The sequence below is a fragment of the Cuculus canorus genome, chromosome 3, assembly GCF_017976375.1.
Source record: "Cuculus canorus isolate bCucCan1 chromosome 3, bCucCan1.pri, whole genome shotgun sequence".
Lineage (NCBI taxonomy): Eukaryota > Metazoa > Chordata > Aves > Cuculiformes > Cuculidae > Cuculus > Cuculus canorus.
The window spans coordinates 105,807,833-105,826,699 of record NC_071403.1 but is presented as its reverse complement, the minus strand read 5'-3'; the positions used below and the strand labels follow the sequence as shown (position 1 = coordinate 105,826,699).

At 47.2% G+C, this 18,867-nt stretch overlaps 1 protein-coding gene across 1 annotated transcript; it reads right to left on the bottom strand.

Annotated features, from left to right (window-relative positions):
- Nucleotides 1-4,139: 4,139 nt before the first annotated feature.
- LOC128851646 (translation initiation factor IF-2-like) lies at nt 4,140-8,031 on the bottom strand. The gene is made up of 2 exons (XM_054061644.1): nt 6,908-8,031; nt 4,140-4,670 (listed from the first exon to the last, which is right to left on the bottom strand). The coding sequence occupies exons 1-2, from the start codon at nt 7,861-7,863 to the stop codon at nt 4,637-4,639; spliced, it is 990 nt and encodes a 329-aa protein (XP_053917619.1). The 5' UTR covers nt 7,864-8,031; the 3' UTR covers nt 4,140-4,636.
- Nucleotides 8,032-18,867: the final 10,836 nt, after the last annotated feature.

The following is an 18,867-nucleotide window of genomic DNA, read 5'->3' as shown; positions in this document are numbered from 1 at the left end:
TTGCACAGCCCTGTGGGTGAGGTAACGCAGAAATCTACAGGGTTAGGAGAGCTGTATTTTCAGAGAGAAACATATGCACGCAGCAGCTTTAGGGGAGATCAAGCTGCTCTGCGTAGGCAATTACCTACTTTTTAGGCAGACAAGCTGGGACTTGCAGAAGAGATACAGCTGCTTGAACCATTGCAATTGGCGTAGCAACACTGCCAGGCTAGGAACGATCTCTCGGTCAACGAAACAGCCATCAGCCTTCCCCATCTAAGAACCCTAAGAGCTGCTTTTTTACCTGTTAATTATCCCAAGGAGATGGCAAAGTCCTTAAGATCTAATCTGGACAAACACTGCTTCAAATGCAGTCCTACGACCCCACAACTATCATAAGCGATCACCTCATGGGGACAGAGAGCAGCAAGAGCTTTCCCCTCCTGGGCTAAGATTCAGACGTTTGCTGTGAGACTGTTGCATTCAGCTACATCTCTAGTCATCTAAAGAAACTGTGTTTCGCTAACTGCTTTGCCAACACCTTCTCGCTGTGTCCAAACTTTATGTCAGGTCTTCCCTCCCCTCAAAGGAGTGTATGTTATAGCTAGAAACGATACAGGCCAGATCTGTTTAAGTTCCCTCACAGGGGATGAGAGACGAACACCAGGCTGCAACAAAACTGGCACAAGGTAAAGGGCTGTCACATGTTGCAAGGGCTCCTCCAGGCTGAAAGGAATAGCAGTGGAGCCATAATCCTAGTTTACAGTAAGGAATGGGAAGCAAAAGCACTTAGCTGCCAGTAAGATATATACCTGGTCCTTGGACTTCGGTGCAGATCTTTACATTAGTTTTCCCATTCTAAGGATCTTGCCCCTCTCTCTAACTCGTGCCAAAAAAAAGACATTGGAAATGAGATTCCACCCATCTGTAGTGGACAAGTGTGGTCACCAAAACGGTGACTCTCTCATATCAGGCAAGCACAAGGATTCTATTATACCGAACACTGTTCCATTTTACCGAACACCATGATTCATCTAAACATGGGACGTATTATCCTGTGCTATTGCTTCAAAGGTACAATGAAGCAATGGAGGTGTATGCGTGCGCAGGAGAGGAAAACCCTTTCCACCTCCACCCAGGCTGCTTGTAATGCATATTTGGGGATGCTGACACTCAAGTGTTTAAAGAAACTTCTGAGCTGAAGCTGCGGTTCTGAGGAACAAGGGGCCAGTTCCTGTCTTCTCTCCTCCCCAACTGAGCGCAATGTTACTGCAGTGGACTGTTGACATATTCTGTTACACTTGAACTATGAATGCAGCAATGACGTGCTGCTGGCAGTGAAAGAGTCATAGAACCGTTAGCTTGGAAAAGACCTTTGAGACCATCGATTCCAACCGTACCTGTCCACGACCAAATCATATCCCTAAGCCCTTCATTTCCCTGTCTTTTAAATACCTCCAGGAATGGGAACTTAACCACCTACATGGGCAGCCCGTTCCAGTGCTTGAGAACCTTTTCTGAGAAGAAACTTTTCCTAGGGTCCAATCTAAAGCTGCTCTGACACAGCCAGAGGCCGTTCCCTCTCGTCCTATCACCTAACACTTGGGAGAAGAGACCAACACCCACCTCTCTACAACCTCCTTTCAGGCGGTTGTAGAGAGCGATAAGGTCACTCCTCAGCCTCCTCTTCTCCAGACTAAACAACCTCAGTCCTCTCAGCCAGTCCTTGTAAGACTTGTTCTCCAGCCCCTTCACCAGCTTCATTGCTCTTCTGTGGACACACTCGTGCATCTCAATCTCTTTCACAGAGTGAGGGGCCCAAAACTGAACACAGTATTCAAGGTGCAGCCTCACCAGTGCTGAACCCACCACGTTTCTCTGATGGCAATTATACCGTAGCCCTCCTGCCTTACAATAACTTCTTGTTCCCCTTGTTTATTGCAATGCTGCATGTGTTGCTGTAGATGCACTTCGGCTGGACTGTTCATCCTGCTACGCTCCTAAGGGGAACAGGCCTAATTCCTAAGCGACTACTCACTGAACTATCCAACCCCTCTGAGGTGCCACTTAAGTGCTATTCCTCACTTCCTGACAGGTGGCAGACCAAGGGTCCTTGCCAGCACACCACCCCTCAGAAAGAGGAGTGACATTCCCAGGCTTTTTTCAGTCAAGCCCGGTTACGGCCCCCTCCCCCTTCACATCTAGTTTAAAGCTCTAGGAATGAGCCCTGCTTTCTTCTTGGGGAGTATCCTTTCGCCCCTTGGGGACAGGTGGACCCCATCCTTGGATAACAAGCCTGGTGATTTGCCACATGAAGGGCATTTTGCTGCCTCCGAGGAACCAGAGCTTCTGGCATATCATGCACTTTGTCACAAAGGTGGAACAGCTGTGAACCTGCAGTTTAAGTACACACACGGAACGGAAGCGAGTCCCTCTGCCACCAGCAGAACCTTTATATTGAGGGATTAAATAAAAACAATGTCATCACATACACAAGCCAATATTTTATTTGGATAACTTATAGCACTTGTTAACCTCAAAAGCGCTTCATCACAACAACAAAAAGCATCTTGTCTTCTTCCATGCCAGCACCACATCGTTGCTGCATTCATTGTTCAACTGGAACAGAATATGTCAACAGTTCACCACGGTAAGATCGTATTCGGTTGGGGAAGTGAGGAGAAAAGAACTCGGCCCTTGTTCCTCACAGCTAAGGCTTCTGCTCAAGCCTTCTTTAAATGCTTGAGCGTTAGCATCCAGAAATCTGCATTACAAACAGCTTGGGTGGACTTGGGAAGGGTTTTCATCTCCTGCACACACGCTACATTCAGGTCACATTTCATTTATGAGACCTGCAAGTACACAGTCAAGTGGGCAGCTGCACACACAGCAGCCTTCTGCATTCTAGCAGTTTCTCCTCCAGAGCCAGCTTTAGCAGTTACTACACGTCGTAAACAGCTGCTAACACGTAAGAAGGCAGAGACAGCACTCCCAGTCTTCTCCAAGCTCAAAAATATCAACTACCTTTCCTCCTACTTCTATAGTCCCGTTTCGTTCCAAAAGGCCAGAGTTAAATTAGGCACCAAGCACAGAGGGTTACTTCAACCTTCACTCTCCTTTCAAAGGACTTTCACCACCCCACCCTGCAGTTCTTGCTAGCAAGAAACTCCAAGCAACCTCGCTACCAGTAGGCTCCAGTTTCTCTTTAAACGGGACAGCTATTGGAGCCATTAAGCTCCTCAGGCTACAGGCGTACCCAGCTGACTGAAGAGGCCTCCAGCAACTGTCTAGTCCTGACACTCCGTGCTCTACTCTCTCCTCCTCCACTTTGTGTCAGACACCAGGCCAGAAGGAAAGGCTCGTGTTCTGCTTCCAGGGAATACATTCGGACTTGGAAGGGGAATCTGACAGGTAAAGCCAATGCTGAATTTGATCACACTCCCCTCTTCCTCACCTGTCAGAAACATTTAGAGTCTAAGACTTCTAAGAGGTGAAAGTAAACAAGAAATCGACTTTGTTGTTGTTGTTGTTTTAAGCAAACATCAACTGGGATATTGAGGCAGGTGTCCCAGCTTCCTCTGAGGAGGGTTAGAGCAGGAACTGCTTACTTTTAATTGTAACTGTGTATCTAACTGATTGTCAGGGCTCTTGGACTAAAGGTTAGGCAAAAAACCCAGGAAGATGCAATTCCCTGCCTCCACAGGGCTGCTCCGCCTCTTCTCATCACCAGTACAGCGCAGTGCTAGGTATGAGACCTCCCAGTCCCACTCTTTGGATTATTAAGTAACTGAAAGGATTTAAAGGGCAAACTCTTGAGTACTCAGGCCTGATCAGCCTGCAGGGAAAGTTCTCCTTTTACAGAAGCAGGAGAGACAAAGAACAGTGATGGCCTTGATGGCAAAGGCCAAGTGTATTCACACACACTATCTAGAGCCCCAAACAATCAGCTGACATAGTACTTGGTACCAGAGAAACAGCCCGGAGAGAGAAGACTGTCTCCAGTATTTGCCAATTCAGTAAGCACACAACAGGAAACTTTTACTCCCCACACAGCAATTCATCTCCTGTGCCACAACTCAGGTCCCTATAGAATCACTTGGGGTTTGGGGGGGGGGGGTGGGGTGGTGTGAAGGTGCGGCTGTACCTTAACGGGTATTTGCTTTCCACAACAATTCCAGAGGTGAGGGCAGAGGAACAGGGTTGAGCTGTAGGAAGACAGCAGATGCCCTGAAGAAGAGACCCAAACAGACAAGAATATGCAGTTACATTTGATAAAGTCAGTGTCCCTTAAAGCATCACCAAAGCTCATTCAGTATTCCACTAGAGTTCCACAGAGCACAGGTCATTCTCAAAAGCCTTTGAGGGTCACCGGTGCTTGAAACCAGACATAGTCCTCCCGAGTAGAAGCCAGAGGCTGATGAGGTGAGGCGCTTATGTCGATGCCTCCATCACAGGACAAGTTCACGGTCACTATCCTCCCTCATGTCAGCACTTTATACTTGAGCTTGGGCTCAACTTGGGCTTGGGCTATTTTCTACTTGGCCTCCAAGTAGAAAAAGAACACAAGAAACCCGTGTCAAACTTAATATTACTTCCACGTGCTGGAACAGTCCCTCTAGGTCTGTCAGCAGCTGCTGCCATTTCTTGCTTGCCCGCTCTAGGGAGGGTGGCTTCTTACTCGCATCTTCATCCTGGAAAACAAAGTAAAACAGGAGTAGTACATCTCCTCATTAGGATGCATTAGTCCCAAGGCACTCTGCAGAGAGCACGGCCCATCGTATCCCTGAAAGTCACGGAGCATTCAAAGGGCTCCTGTTAAAGAGACGTTGTTACCCACATATAGAATCAGGAGACCCAAGAGGAACACGGAAAGGCCGCTCTCTTGCTACTCAGTGTGAATCAGAATCACGCCACTGATCCATTCCCACGGGAATTACAAGCGTCATCTCTTAAAGATCAGCCGCCACTCCAAAGTCACTTAACACTGTTCTCTTCTTCGAGCCGTCTGAGTAACAAACCAAACAGTGACAGGCTTTGAGCAGGAAAGGGGACAACGGGAGATAGCCAGGAACCGGCTGAGGCCTCCCGGCCCTTCACCGGGAGCTCCGCTCCCAAACGCCGCCGCGGGGGCACCAAAGAACGCGGCCCCAGCGAGCGCTCGGCTCGAGGAGCAGCTGCCGCGCTCAGACATGCGCGGCCGGGGCAGAACGGCCCCCGGGGCCTCTGAAGGATGAGGGCCAAAAATTCTTTTTAGGCGTGGGACTCGCTTGGAGACATTCCAGAGTCAAAATCACGTGGAGCTTTCTATAAAATTGTTGGCACCATTCTTCTTATTAAACTGACATGAATTGACTCAAATAAGATGAGGTTTGGATATTTATACCAAGTATATGGAAGTTTGTTTGTATTCCTGAGTTTAAAAAAATAGCAATAACCTCTCTAGATTTGTATGCTGGGTTAGATTATTGATATCTATTTATTTAGAGTTTTATAACATTACTTCTCTTACCTATTTTACTATCTTATCTATAGTTCTGCTACCAGGCAAAATGGTTCTCTTAGCTAATAAATTGCTATAACTTTCAAGCAGACCACTTGGAAAACAATTTCTATTGTTTACTTTATGACCTTAGGTGTGGCAAAAAGTAAATCTTCCTGTCTTACTCGAGGATAATACTATCTAAGTATATACACCACAACTTATTGTTCAGTTGGCACCCTGCATATTGGAGAGCAATATATTCATTTCAGGAACACAGTCTAATTTTAGATCAGTGTCGAAGGTGCGATGAAAATGTGAATGCTGTGTGTCGGTAAGACTTTTCAAGAGCAAGCCCAGTATAGTTCTTGAACTACAATAATTGTGAGGTGAAAGAAATCATAGAATACACTTCACCGGCCTAAGAGGAACCTGTTACACTCCTGAAATCATTCACCCCTCAGTTGTTATCATAGGCACAGCCTCAAACTACTTCAGATAAATGCTTCAACATTACAGCTCTAGAAGCAAACAGAAATAGTCCTTTGGCCCACTAGGTGTTGGACTGCTTGGTGGTAGATGTTGTCAGGACTTTAAATAAGCAGTTTAAGGAGACACGTGGAACATCTGGCGACAGCAGCTACTTTTAATCACCCAGGCCACAGGTCACATTGTACCACAGCACACAAAATCAGTGTCACATTTAGCAAAGCACATTTACTTGACCATAAAGTGTCTTGGGGTCAGACAGCAGATGTAGACAGGAACTCAGCAGGATTTTCAGAAGCCCCTAGGTGCTTTTTTTCCCATTGGTTTCCCACTAGGACCATCTTTTTAGTAATACTTTAAAAATAACTGAAAAATATGGCATTAGGTGTCTCAAGACATGCCTCCTTGCTTCAGGCTGCAGGAAGCCTGCAGCTGCCAGCTGATTTTCAACTACAGTTACTTTTGGGGCAGCTGCTCTATGTCTGTAGCAAAATCCTCCAGGGCTCCTAGTCTGGGAACACAGGAGAGCTGGGTGACTTATGAGGGACAACTGCTAGGTGAATCAGGTATATTTTAGTTAACAGAATTGCACAGAAAGTCTTGGAAGTCTTTTTAATCTCCTGGGGAGTGACTACTCTGTGGATTTTTCAGCACGGACAGTACTCCATATATACAAGGAAAAGAATAGTTTCTTCACCACTTGGGCTGGGCCTGGTGCTTCAAAATCATCTTTGCAAGCAAGGGTAAGGTATCCTCTCCTCGTTGGTGCCCTCTACCCCAGCCCCAGCCTGGCCGTGCTGGAAGGCATCAGCCGCTTCTCTAGGTGTGCTTTCCTCAACAACTTCTTTATTCCCGTTTTTAAACGTAGCACGTTTTGAAGACAGTCGAGGAGCGGCTGCCGCGCTCAGACACGCGCGGCCGGGACAGAACGGCCCCCGGGGCTCCCTCCCGGCCCCTCACCCGGCGGCAGAAGCAGCCGAGCCGCTCGTAGGGCAGCGGGAGCTGCTGCCGCTGGTACAGGACGTGCTTGAGGAGGTGGCGGGCGAAGCGGCAGCCGCTCTCCCGGGGATGACACCCGCACCGAAGGACACGCCATCCCCGGTTCGCTCCGCCGGCGCTTGGCCCCGCCGCGGCCATCCAGGGCCGAGGTGAAGCCGCCGAGACCGGGACGCGGAGCCGCCGTCTACTCCTGCTCGGCGGGCGGCGGGACTCGAATGGGCGCCACCGCGGGGCATCACGGGAGCGGAGGGACGGCTTCCGGGGACATTTCCGGCGCCGTGGCCGCCATGCCCGGTGCGGGCAGCGGCGCTTCTGCCCGGCCTTGCAGGAGGAGGGGTCGCCCCCTGCTCCGGCCCCCGGGCCGGGCCGCCGGCTCCGCTCCCCGGCAGAGGCACCGCCCGCGCTCTCCTCGTCCCGCGCCGAGCGGGACTCGCCGCGTTCGCAAACAGCGCGGGCGCCGCCTCCCGCGGAGGGAGCCGGGCAGCGGGGCCGGAGCGCGGTGCACACGGCCAGCAGGCGGCGCCCCTGGGCTCGGACTGCAGCTCCCATGGGCTTTCGCGGGAGGGCGGGGGTTGAGAGAGCGGGCGGGGGCGCCGCGGGGAACGCCGGGAACTGTGTTTCTGCGCCTTCGGGGCGCGCACGTAGGCGTAGGCGGGGGCGACTCCATTTCCCGTGACCCCGCGCGGCGGCCGCTGCCTCAGAGCATCTCCCTCATTCACTGGGCGGGAAACCTCCATGGATCGCGTTGCGCGAAGCCGCATCCCGCCTTGTTTCCACTGCATCCCGCTTGTTTCCACTGCACAAATCTCATCTTGACGGACAACTTGCTTCTCCTGTTTATCTCTCGCTCCCACCACTGACCTGCAGGATCGCTCCTGTAGCATCAACAGAAAAAGCGCCTGTGGAAATGGGACCATCTTGTCCTTTTTTCAGCTGTTTTAGCAGCTGGATAAAAGCAGGAGGATCCAAACACAACCAAACTTACCAGCTCTCCCACGTTCGCTCACTAATGTTGGCGCAGTGTCACATGCTGCTGGAGGAAGCACGCCAAGGCCAAGCAGCAGTCCTGCAAATACTGAGGGCCCTCCAGTGGGAACAAGGAGCTCACCCTCCTATGCATGATACCATTTTTTTTTCTTTTCTTTTTTTTTTTTTTTTTTTTTTTTTTGTTTGTTTTGTTTTTTTCTCTTTGGGCTTTTATTCTGTTTTGGACTCTCTGGTTTTCTCACTGATAATTGCACATAATCCTAGTCCAATCCTCATAAATGCTATTAATACCAAAACCTGAGACAGAGAGAGGAAAGTTGGTAACTTCTGGTTATGAAATGAGCTAATGAACAGGGGTAAGAGTGGAGCATAAAAGCTTTAAACAGAGTTCCTATACAGTCTGAGATGCTGCCACAACTTGGAAATGATTGTTGAGACCTTTAGAGCCACTGCAAGCCCCTTGCTGGGATTTCTGGCCTTGCTGTACTGCTCTGCCCTTCATCTTACAGCATGAAGGCTTTGCTGCCTAATTTTCCTTTTGCATGCAGGAAATCACATTCACTGTCAGATATGACTAGGCGGTAAATGGTGCTCACTAACAGGGGATCCTTATGAATATGGTCTCCAGATTCTACCAGGGACCAGCGGTCTCCTTTTGATTTGGTCAGTGGCCGCTAGTTGTGAGCTGCTGGCTGCTGCTGTTGCAGGGCAGAGCAAGTTCTGTGAGCTTCAGATCTCCTGCCCTGTGCTCCTCCAGGCTTTTGCAATCCTGCTCATCCCATGGTATCCCTCTGTCTTTGAACTGCACCCTCTTCCTTTGCTTTTAAGGAAGTTCCTTGAGGCTAATGAGGCTTCCCTTTGCTTAACTGGATCTTGGCTCCCACAGGCCACAGATAGTGAATGCTGTATTTCCCTTTATGACTTCCGACAGCAGACAGTCCCCATGGTCCAACAGGTCCAAGCCGGGGCAGTCTATGCACACACAACTCTTCTTGATTGGTATTGTCTCAAAAAAGTCCTGTCCAGCAATGGGATCGCATGGGAAAAACCATGGCTGTGTCCTGACCGTTAAGGAATAGCCCCAAGCATATCACCCTACCTGCAACAGAGGAGCAAAGTTCTCCGCTTCCCAGTGAGGTCTCAGGATATTCAGCTGATTGGCAGGAAATTCATTTTGCACTGAAGTCTACTCCAGCCCTAAACTGCAGGTTCTGTGCTCAGCCTCAGCGATCACGTTCTTGGAAAAAAACCACTGAGCTCCTAAGCACTTCCAAGCTCTTAATTCTTGGATCTTATTAACAAGACCCAGCTCAAACATCTGAGACCAGATTGCAGGAACACCTTGCTCCAGCCTCCACCAGCAGCCAGCCCACGAGGCCTCTGTGCTGCTCCGTGGTATCTTAGATAAAACTCAGATTGCAGGAGTGATGAACAGCTTGGGAGGGCCTGCGAAAACCTCTCCCATGCCCTCCTCCCTCTTCACAAATGCTCCTTTCTTGCCTAGAAAGCCTGTCATCATTTCTAGAAGGACCTTCCTTCAATACCTCTTCTTTGGTCCTCTATTCTGCATTGTATGTACAATAAAAGTTAGTGTTTTCCCAGCTGGAAATGGCACCTTCTCTGCCTCCCTTATTCTCAGGAAACACAATGTGACTGCTACCTTCGGCAAGGACTGACCCCTTCTGTTGTTAATTCGGGAGCTAAGAGATTCCCCCAGGCACTTCCCAGCTCAACCGAGCCCATTAAATGAATGGCAGGCAACATCTCTGGGGGTGGGAGCAAAGTTACACAACAACTGCTTGGGAATAGGCAGTTTGTAACTTGTGTTGTCTTTAGAGACTCAGCAGCATTAATAACAAAAGCAACTTTCAAGTCCAAAATGGTGTCTTTAGGTCACTGGTACCCCGGGGATAACCTGAGCTCTCCTGCTCAGAGCCTAAACATGATGGTCCTCGCATGTGCACCCAGTCATGCACTGAAAGCTGAGCGTATAGGTCCTTTCTGTGCTCTGGGATGCAGATCCTGCTATGCCATGCACTGGGAGTGTTAATCCTGGAGCATAATGGGAGACAGAGTCCTCTAGGGCTTGCACACATTGCTGGCGTTTTGGGAAGTGAGTGTGGTGGAGGCTTGCAGCCTTGCTTCAGCTAATCCAAGTGCCTACCAACCTGGGCACGAGGAATGTCTTATACAGAAGGAAAGTCCATACAATCAGTACAGATGCAATGTTAAACCCTGGCCAGATATGCCATCTTTATTATCTTAAAATCTTAGGAGTGTGTTGTGTATCTCCTCCAACTGTTGCTCCAAGCTATGCAAAAATTATCATCTTGCAAAAAAAAAAAAATACAAGAATCATTAAAAAAAAGAATGCAACTGCCAAAGGCACTTGAGGGAGGGGCTAGTCTTAAGGTCTGCAGGACAATATAGATATAAATATCTTTCGGAAAAGAATATCCTGGGTGATTTCTCATTACTGTAGTGACAGAAGCATTTCTGGTGGCAGAAACAAAGGCCTTATCTTCAATGAAGGGTTGAAGATACATCAGTACGTGTGTGGGGTCTATACGCAAGGAAAAAAGAGAAACATTCAAATTAAATTCACTTGAGTTTATAAGCACAGTTTGACATCATCTTCAATTACATGACAACTTACAATTTTTTTCCTATTTCATCCTACCTTCTCTAGACATATGGGATAAATAAGAAACAAACAAACAAACAAACAAACAAGTGTATTTAGTTTAACAAAGACATATCTAAAAAAGGAATGATCATGTTTGGCTGAGGCAAAAAGAGATGTCATAGAGAATGGTCTCCACCCTTCTCAATAACAATGGCCTCTGCTGAGGATCCTGTAATGCTGACCAATATCATGGGCCAGATCTCACATTCCTTTTCCCTGTCTTCACCCTGGCAAACTCTCAGACTTGCTTTTGGTGGGCAGCACTGCTCAGCAGCTGTGAGGGGAAGGTGTGTTGCAGGAGAGGGGCAGGTTGTCTCTGTCCCATTGCTCTGCCATAGCTTTGCATAGCCAACTTCCCAAAGCCAGGCTAACACCTTATAAAATAAAAGGCTTCAGGGGGAAAAAGAGAAGCCCAAATCTAAGCACGGGTTTTGCAGAGACATTAGCCAACTGCAGAGCTCCCACGATTGGAGGCAGCTGGGGGATGCTGCCGCTTGTGAGCCCCCCTTCAGGCCTGAAGAAATGTGCAAGAGGAGACGTGTTTTTCTGAGAAGCTGGTTTCATGATTTGCTTAATTCACTGGAAATTTTGAAAAGTTTTCTGCTATGATCCTGTGCATTATTTCCTCCCTCTCTGACAACTGTGCTAGCTATTTGGAAATATCTCTGTGGCCTCTGTTCTGAATAATTATCTATTCTCTCCATTTTTTTTCCCTGTTGGCCATTATTAGCTGTTATGCTTGCATTGTATAACAAGAACAACAACGGGAACAGGAAGAAACTCTTCAGGTCCAGAGGCATTGAGAAAATGAAGGCCGAATCAGCTGAACTTCTAACATGAGGACATGATTTTCGTTTTTCATTAAGAACAGCTAGTCTGGAAAACCAGGAGTGTCTGGGTATAATGTAATAATAGCACTACAGGCATCCCTTCTAGAGAAAATAGCACTATGGACCTTGAGACTTATAAGAGGACCCACCAATACAGCTGGGAAAATTATTAAGTATTGTGTTTTAAGATACTGGTCTGAATACAGTAAAACAAGACTCTCAACAAATCTGTAAGTATAATTCTTTTCTCCAGCTTTTCAGCATTCTTGGAAAGACCTACCTAAGCAAAATCCCAGCATATGGAACTGACTGGCCCTTCCCAAAGGCACAAGGATAAAGCCCTTTGCAAGTGGCTATTAAGAAAACTTGGCAACAACTGCTTGTAGGAAAATAAATCCTTACCAAAGATTAATAAGCAGTTCCACAAGCAGAGGAACTAATGAAGCCTCATTTCCTACATGTATTTGCAAAACACAGCTATTATTTGCAAACACGAAGAATTTATATTTTGCAAGTACAAGCAAAACCAATTCTCACTGAATTGTTCCAAGACTTTGTTTTCTTAAGGTATGTTTATAAAATTCCCCCTGCCCTTTCTGAAGCAATTCGTTTTCCTGACACATGTAGGAACACCTTCCAGAACTATTTTTTATATCTCTGCATGTGGAAGTTGTTGAAATCAGCAAACAGGTACGAAAGTTACTGGGAGTACACGCTTGCAGACATGCCAAGTGATTGTACAAGCATTGGTTCTGCAAGAAGCAAGGAACTAAAGTGAAGTTATGAAAGAATACATAGGAGAAAGCATCCATTCCTTGGCAGTGTTGCCTTGACAGGAGTTGCCAGGCAGCCCCCATTATCAGCAATGAGATGTATAGCAGCCAAGGATGATCCAGTTCTGCTCTTTTTGTTTCAATGACAAAATCTTCAGTGCCAGTAGTGAGACCACAGCTTACTGTTATGCCACATCCAGAGCATGAAATACTCAGCATGGTGGACAATTCTGTGTAAGATACAGAATGATTGGGAAAAACTTTGGAAGGCTCTAGTAAAGGCTGCTCCTTTTAAACCCACTGCATGTTTTGGTATTTGCGTTCAGTGGGAGCAGGAGCAAATGAAAAGTTAGGTAAGTGGGACAAAGTGATGGCAGACGGAGCTTTCTGTATGCCAGTAGAAGTTAAGGGAAGCTGGAAAAAAATATTTCACTTAGCTAATATTTAAATGAAAAATTCTGAATTAGAGCTATCTCAGGGAAAAGCTCTGGGCATCTCTGTGGGTAGCCCAGTGTTGAAAGGAAACTCAATGCAAAGCAAGGCAAAACCAAAATAAGATGTATGAATAGAATCACGGAATCATAGAACCATAGAAGAGTTAAGGTTGGAAGGGACTTTAAAGATCATCCAGTTCCAACCCCCCTGCCATCGACAGGGTCACCTCCCACTAGATCAGGCTGCCAAAGGCCCCATCCAACCTGGCCTTGAACACCTCCAGGCATGGGGCATCCACAGCTTCCCTGGGCAACCTGTGCCAGTGCCCCACCACTCTCATAGTGAAGAAATTCTTCCTTATGTCTCCTTTAAATCTGCCCCTCTCCAGTTTATAGCCATTGCAACTAGCTCCTATTAAACAGGTCAGGAACTTATGTCTTATGATAACTATTGCTAAAAAAATCAGCTGTTTATCTCCACCTTGAAATTAATGTCAGGTGCCATCACTTCCATAACAAAGGGGGGCAGAGAAGAATATAAAATGCAGAAAATAAACCAGCACCATAATCACTGAGGCAGTGGTGGCTCTGATAGGAGAGGGCAATACGGGAGCAGGATGAACTGGCTTTGTGAAGAGTTGTGTTAGAGGAGAGAGAATTGTGTTCAGTCCCCAGAACTCACTGCTTCTCAAACACAGCTGGTGTTTGCTCAACCCCAAATGTTTCTATATAGGGTAAGCAGTGAATATACTCTGTTCCTAGTGATCTAGAGAAGGTTCCTTACCTGCAGTGTCTGCTTTGGTGGCTTGGATCTGTAAGTACCCAGGCTCTCGCAGCAGCTCATATGTGTTCTTCTGGATGAAAGGGTACCTGTGTTGAGCATCTTCCCTTGTGAGGCCTACGGGCCACGGTCCATGAGCCCCAAGCACCCCAGAAATGATCCTTCTCAAACCTTGGCTGCTGACAAAGAGGAGATTCAGAAGCAGTCCCTTCATGGATCTAAAATGAAGTTAATGGACGGATGGTTAAATCGGTGGGTTTCTGTCTCCATATTGTCTAGAAAATAGGTCCGACTGGAGCTGTGAGAGAAGTCTCTCACTCAGCAAAACGCATGCAACCCTTCAGGATCTTCAGGGTTCAAAACCACCACGAGACAGTGGCAGTTAGAAACGGTCCGTCTCGTGCCGTCTCCACTCGGCAGTGCCGGCGCTGCGCTGTCAGCTTCAGGCACCCGGTCCTGGACGTGGCGTACCCCTGCCGGGAGTGCGGGCTGCAGCCTGGGAGTCGCTGAAGGTAACGGGCTGTGGTGGGAGTGTTCGGAAAAGCTGGAGCAGGTCACACGTGGCCACAGCGCTCGGAGTGGTGAGAAACACAATCGCAATGGGGAGCGGTGAGCTGCTCAGCCCGCGATCTGACTGCCTTCGGAGCTCCCCACATTTGTTCTCTGAGCTTAGCGGGGCTGTGGTTCCCACCTTTCATTAAAGGCTGAACCATGACCTGTCGTGCCATCTTCTTCGGAAGGTGGTGTGTTTTGATTTCCAAACAGTCTCAACTCTGCATTTTAGGTAGGGAAGTCCTACGCTTCATGGTACTGAAGGGTACCTGGGGCTGAATCCCTTTTGGGGTGTATGGCTAAAGACGGTTGTGGCAGAGCCGTAATGGTCAGAAGCCTTTCTGGTCTCACAAGGTTTTCCTGGTTTGGTGTGTGAAGGCTGAGATTGGGAGGAGAGCTCCTCCTTCACTGACTGCATCAACACGTTGTCCTGCACTGATTTGCCTGGGGTTTGCTTTTTCAGCACAGTGAAACAAATTTAATCAGACTTCTGTTGATTTCATGTCTTTTACCTAGTAAGCTGCTGGATATAATTTCAGGGCAGTAATGGTGAGAAGCCTTTGCTGGTCGGGCATGGTTTTACGTGTGTGGTGGGTGAAGACTGAGATTGGGAGGAGAGAGTCCCCAAACACCTGGGCCTGTTGTGTGTGTTGCAGATGCTTTTGCAGTTCAGCTGTTGGGATGCTTTTTGTAAAAGTCCGTTTCAGAATTAGATATTCAAAAGCCACGTGGGGATGGTCCTGGGCAGGTTGCTGGGTGGCCCTTCTTGAGCAGGGGTGGTTGGACCAGGTGCCGTCCAGTGACTGGAGAAGACCTCCCCCTTCTTTGTGGTGTGGTTACCCCATAACCTGTGGTGAGAGGAGCGAGCGGTGGGTGCGGTGCCACACCAGTGTGGTGTACTGGAAGCGAGTGGTTGACTGCTGTATTGCTCTGTCGGAAGGCTGCATTTCTGTTGTGTTTGGCGACACTTAGGACCTGTGTCTGCTCTCCAGGTACTCCAAGCAATGTGAAAAAGAGTGTAGTGTCAGGAATGGCTTTTGGGACTTTCCCTAGCTTAGCCCCGTTAGACAGGGAGCGTATCTGTGGAGGGAAAGGGCAGTTGTGTGAGAGAAGAACTGTTGGAGGTGGCTGGGTGAACTGTCTCTGGTGTCAGATTGTGGTCTGTGGTGCTTTTGTCTGGTTTTGTCATGTAAAGGGAAATGAAATCTTCGGTCCGCATAGGATCCAGGAGCTTAGATGTTGGGGGCTGTTGGGACAGGGAGCTGAAATGCTTTCTTCTCCCCTTCTGCTGTAGATTAGTACTTCTCAGAGAGCTTCTGGAGCATCCACACAAACACTGGGAGCCTGATGATAGAATCGTGAGACGGGCTGTCTGTGTTCTGCTAGCGACTTCTTAGACTACAGCTTAGGTTTTGGTTTAAACGTAGGGGGTTTGCCTGAAATGTCAGTGGGAGGTATTTCTGCCCCAGTGGGAAAGAAATGACCCAGTGGTACTCACTCAGTCACCTGCTAAGTCGCTCACCGGATGCTCTTTCATAGAATCATAGAATCCTTGGGGCAGAAGGGACCTTAAAGATCGCCTAGTTCCAAGCCTCTTGCCATGGGCAGGGACACTGTCCACACTGCAGAGATGTGATAAGAACAGAAAACAGGAAGGAAGAGACTGGGATAAAAAGGATGAGGATTTAACTGTAGGAAACCCCAGTGGTTTCAAGTGCTGTGTTCTGTTTCCATCATAAGGGTGTGGGAAAGCACTTTCTAACTCATGAGCTATGAAAATCCACATTGCTTGCCATGTGGAAATATCTGCGGTGCACTTTTTCTGGAAGAAATTGAAAAGGAAGGTAGTTAAGAACTTAGGGTGTCTTAATGGTGAAAAGAAACATGCCAGAAGTGAGCACGACCTAATTGATGCCTGGTAGCTACTCCAAGACAATTGATAACAAATACTAAATGATGAAACCAAGGGAAAGGAGAAATGGGAACTCATACCTTATTGCTGTGAAACTCTTTAAAAGATGATTTTTCTCCGATCCCACCTGATTAACCTCAATAAATAGACTTGAAGAGAACATATTTTTTTTCCCTTTATCTTGTCCATACCTCTGTGTCACTTGTTGTTGGTGATCTCAGAGACATTAGAAATGCAAATGATTCTCCTTTTGCTCTGCTGTGAGATCCCAAACTGTCCTGAAAGCCATCTTAGTAAGGAAAAGAGCTACAGGCATTGCAGAGGAGATTTTTTACAGCGTACTGATGGAACTTGTGTCGCTCTCAATAGTGTTTATGGCTGACATGAGTCTCTTTTCCTATTTTTTTCTTTATTTAGAGGGAAGAATGCGAGACGTAAGAGCGCAGGTGACGAGCAGCCTGCTGGAGTTCCCAGAGGGGACTCTTCAGGCCCTTGGGAAAGATGAGGTCACCCAAGGTGCTGTGCTGCGCGGGAAGTTTACTGGAGGTGAGCATTTTCCATTTACCTTGGTCTTGGAATAAAGCAGTTCTTGCCTGGAGGTTACCTGAAGCACAGGGTCATAGGATCAGGTGTGTCAGGTGGCTGCTGCTAAGATGCACCAGGTTGAGAGAGAAGGAAAAGGCTGTTTTAACCATTAAAAATGCTAGTAGTAAAGGTTAGTGAGGCGAAAGTTTGAAATGACAACAGCCTGCAGCTATCCTGGGCTACAAAAAGAATTTACTTAAAGATGTGGAGTCTGTGAGCCCTCCTCGGTTTTTTGTTATATGGAAGGCAGTTTTGTTTTAGGCCGTATTTACTTGTAGCGGCTCAAGCTCTATGCGCATCATAACATCATGTACAGAAATAGTTCTCGTACAATGTTACAGAGGCAACGCCCCCTGCTTTTTCTTGTGAGTGTGAATGAAAACGGAAGGAAGAGGATAACAGAGTGAAGTGCTGCAGCCATTTTCCCAAAGAATTGAATAGGGTGTAGATGGGTACCCAGTGAGAGTTGCTGAAAGGGGCTGAGCAGGTTAGGAGGTGGACTTGCGAGGTGATCTGAAAGTAGAGCTGTGAGCAGCACGTGCAAATATTTACTCGTGCAGTGCCCATTTGAAGATAATTTCCTGTTGAAGTGCAGATCCCTACCCAGAGCAGACATGTGTCAAGCAAACTTAATAAACTAGAATTAATTGGTTATATTTGAAGTATGCTTTAAGATTTGTCTTCCCGTACCTCTTGAGATGATTTCTAGCAAAACCAAGCCAAATTTGGAGGAAAGACTATGGATCAATGTATTGTAATCTTTATCCCAGACAATCTAAAGTCTTCAGTGCAGGAATGACAAGTACAAATGCAAAACACTAAGGTTGTCCATTGGGGATTTGAGTGAGTGATTTGAAATAATTCACCTGAATTAGGCAAGTCCGTCTTCCTCTCTTAGGACCTTTTCTTGAAGGAAAGGAGCAGGGACTGTGTTTTTTCACTTGTTTTCTGTCTTTGCTTGGAAACTTGCTTCAGTCAGCTTTCTTTCCTCTTCCAGCAATAGGTGACCTAGCATGGCTGGCACGTGGTCCTCACCTCGAGATAGTGAGCTCGGTGACAGGCCAGAGATTCTCTGAAAACCATTTCAGAGGAGGGCACGAACAGCCTCCCACTATTCGAGTGGTGAAGGAGTTTTCATGGGAGAAAAGAGCTGGACTGCTGATTGCCTTGGAAGAAGGAGAGGGAAGTGTTCTCTGCCTGTACGACCTGGAAACAGCAGAAGTGGTTAAAGCAGTTTTTCTTCCCTCAAGGGTACGTACTTTTTGATGAGAGGAACGAAGCTTTTATGCTGTTACGTGGTGCATAACCCAGTCTCAGGAAAAGCTTAGGAGCATCTCTTTGTAGGTGTGTTTTTTCTGTATTACCTTAGCGTGTTATCACTTGAGAGTATCCAGTCGACTGAGCCTCCATGTAAAATCTCGGGCTTATTGGTACCATTCTCTTTAGAATTTTCTGCTAGTAAAATGAGTTTTCTGGGTTTATTGTAGAGCATATAGTTACCTACTTCTCTGCTTCCACAAAAAGGCCTTGAAAAATATCTTTTTTTTTCAGCCGGAGTGAAAAAGCAAGAAAGCCTGTTCTTTGAAGTGTCTGTAAGATACATTCCCCACATGCTTAATTTCTGTCAGAAATGCTGTCTTTAAAAGATCTCAGAGTCCCCTGGTTCTGCCTAAAATGGCTTAGACACATTGGCATCGATCTCAGGCTAGCAAGCAGGTGCCTTCAGAGCAGACGACGTTTTTGTGTGGACTCTGGATAGGAAGAAAGAGCTGTTAGTGACTTCTCTGAGAGGTTGTTGTCAGATTGCCTTTCAAGCCGCAGCTCTTGAATCTCTGCTGTGTGTGCCTTGTGCTTGTGTAGATGGGGTTCATTGGTGTAATGTTCCTATTTTTTTTCTCTCTTCTGTAACCCGTAACCTCAAAGGATGTGATGTCCCTTTACCTTAATGTAAACAGGAATCAGCGTAAGGGGGTAGAAGATCAAGATGCTCTGGATTTTTATCATCTTAGAAACTGCAAGTGAGAAATGCTTATTAATCCCTCAGTTTTCCACAAGGCGATAGGGTGGGACTTGCTAGCACACGGGTGGAGTTTTGTTTGTATGTTTGTAAGGCTGCAGTGTCATGGTGAGTAGTGAGGGTTTGTACTGTGGTCAGTTCTAAAGACAGGAGTGGAGTTGGTGCTGCACTGTGTTAGTTTCCCTACCACCTTGATCAGTCTTAGAGTTTTATCTGGACAGGCAAGCTGCCTGCTGCCATAAGAGTATAATCAAGAAGTAAATTCTGTTTGAATGAAAAATGCCATAACGTTGTTAGGATTGATTTTGTCATTACTATCTCAAGGCTTTAAAAAGCACCTTAGTTTTATGAATGATTTTCTGTG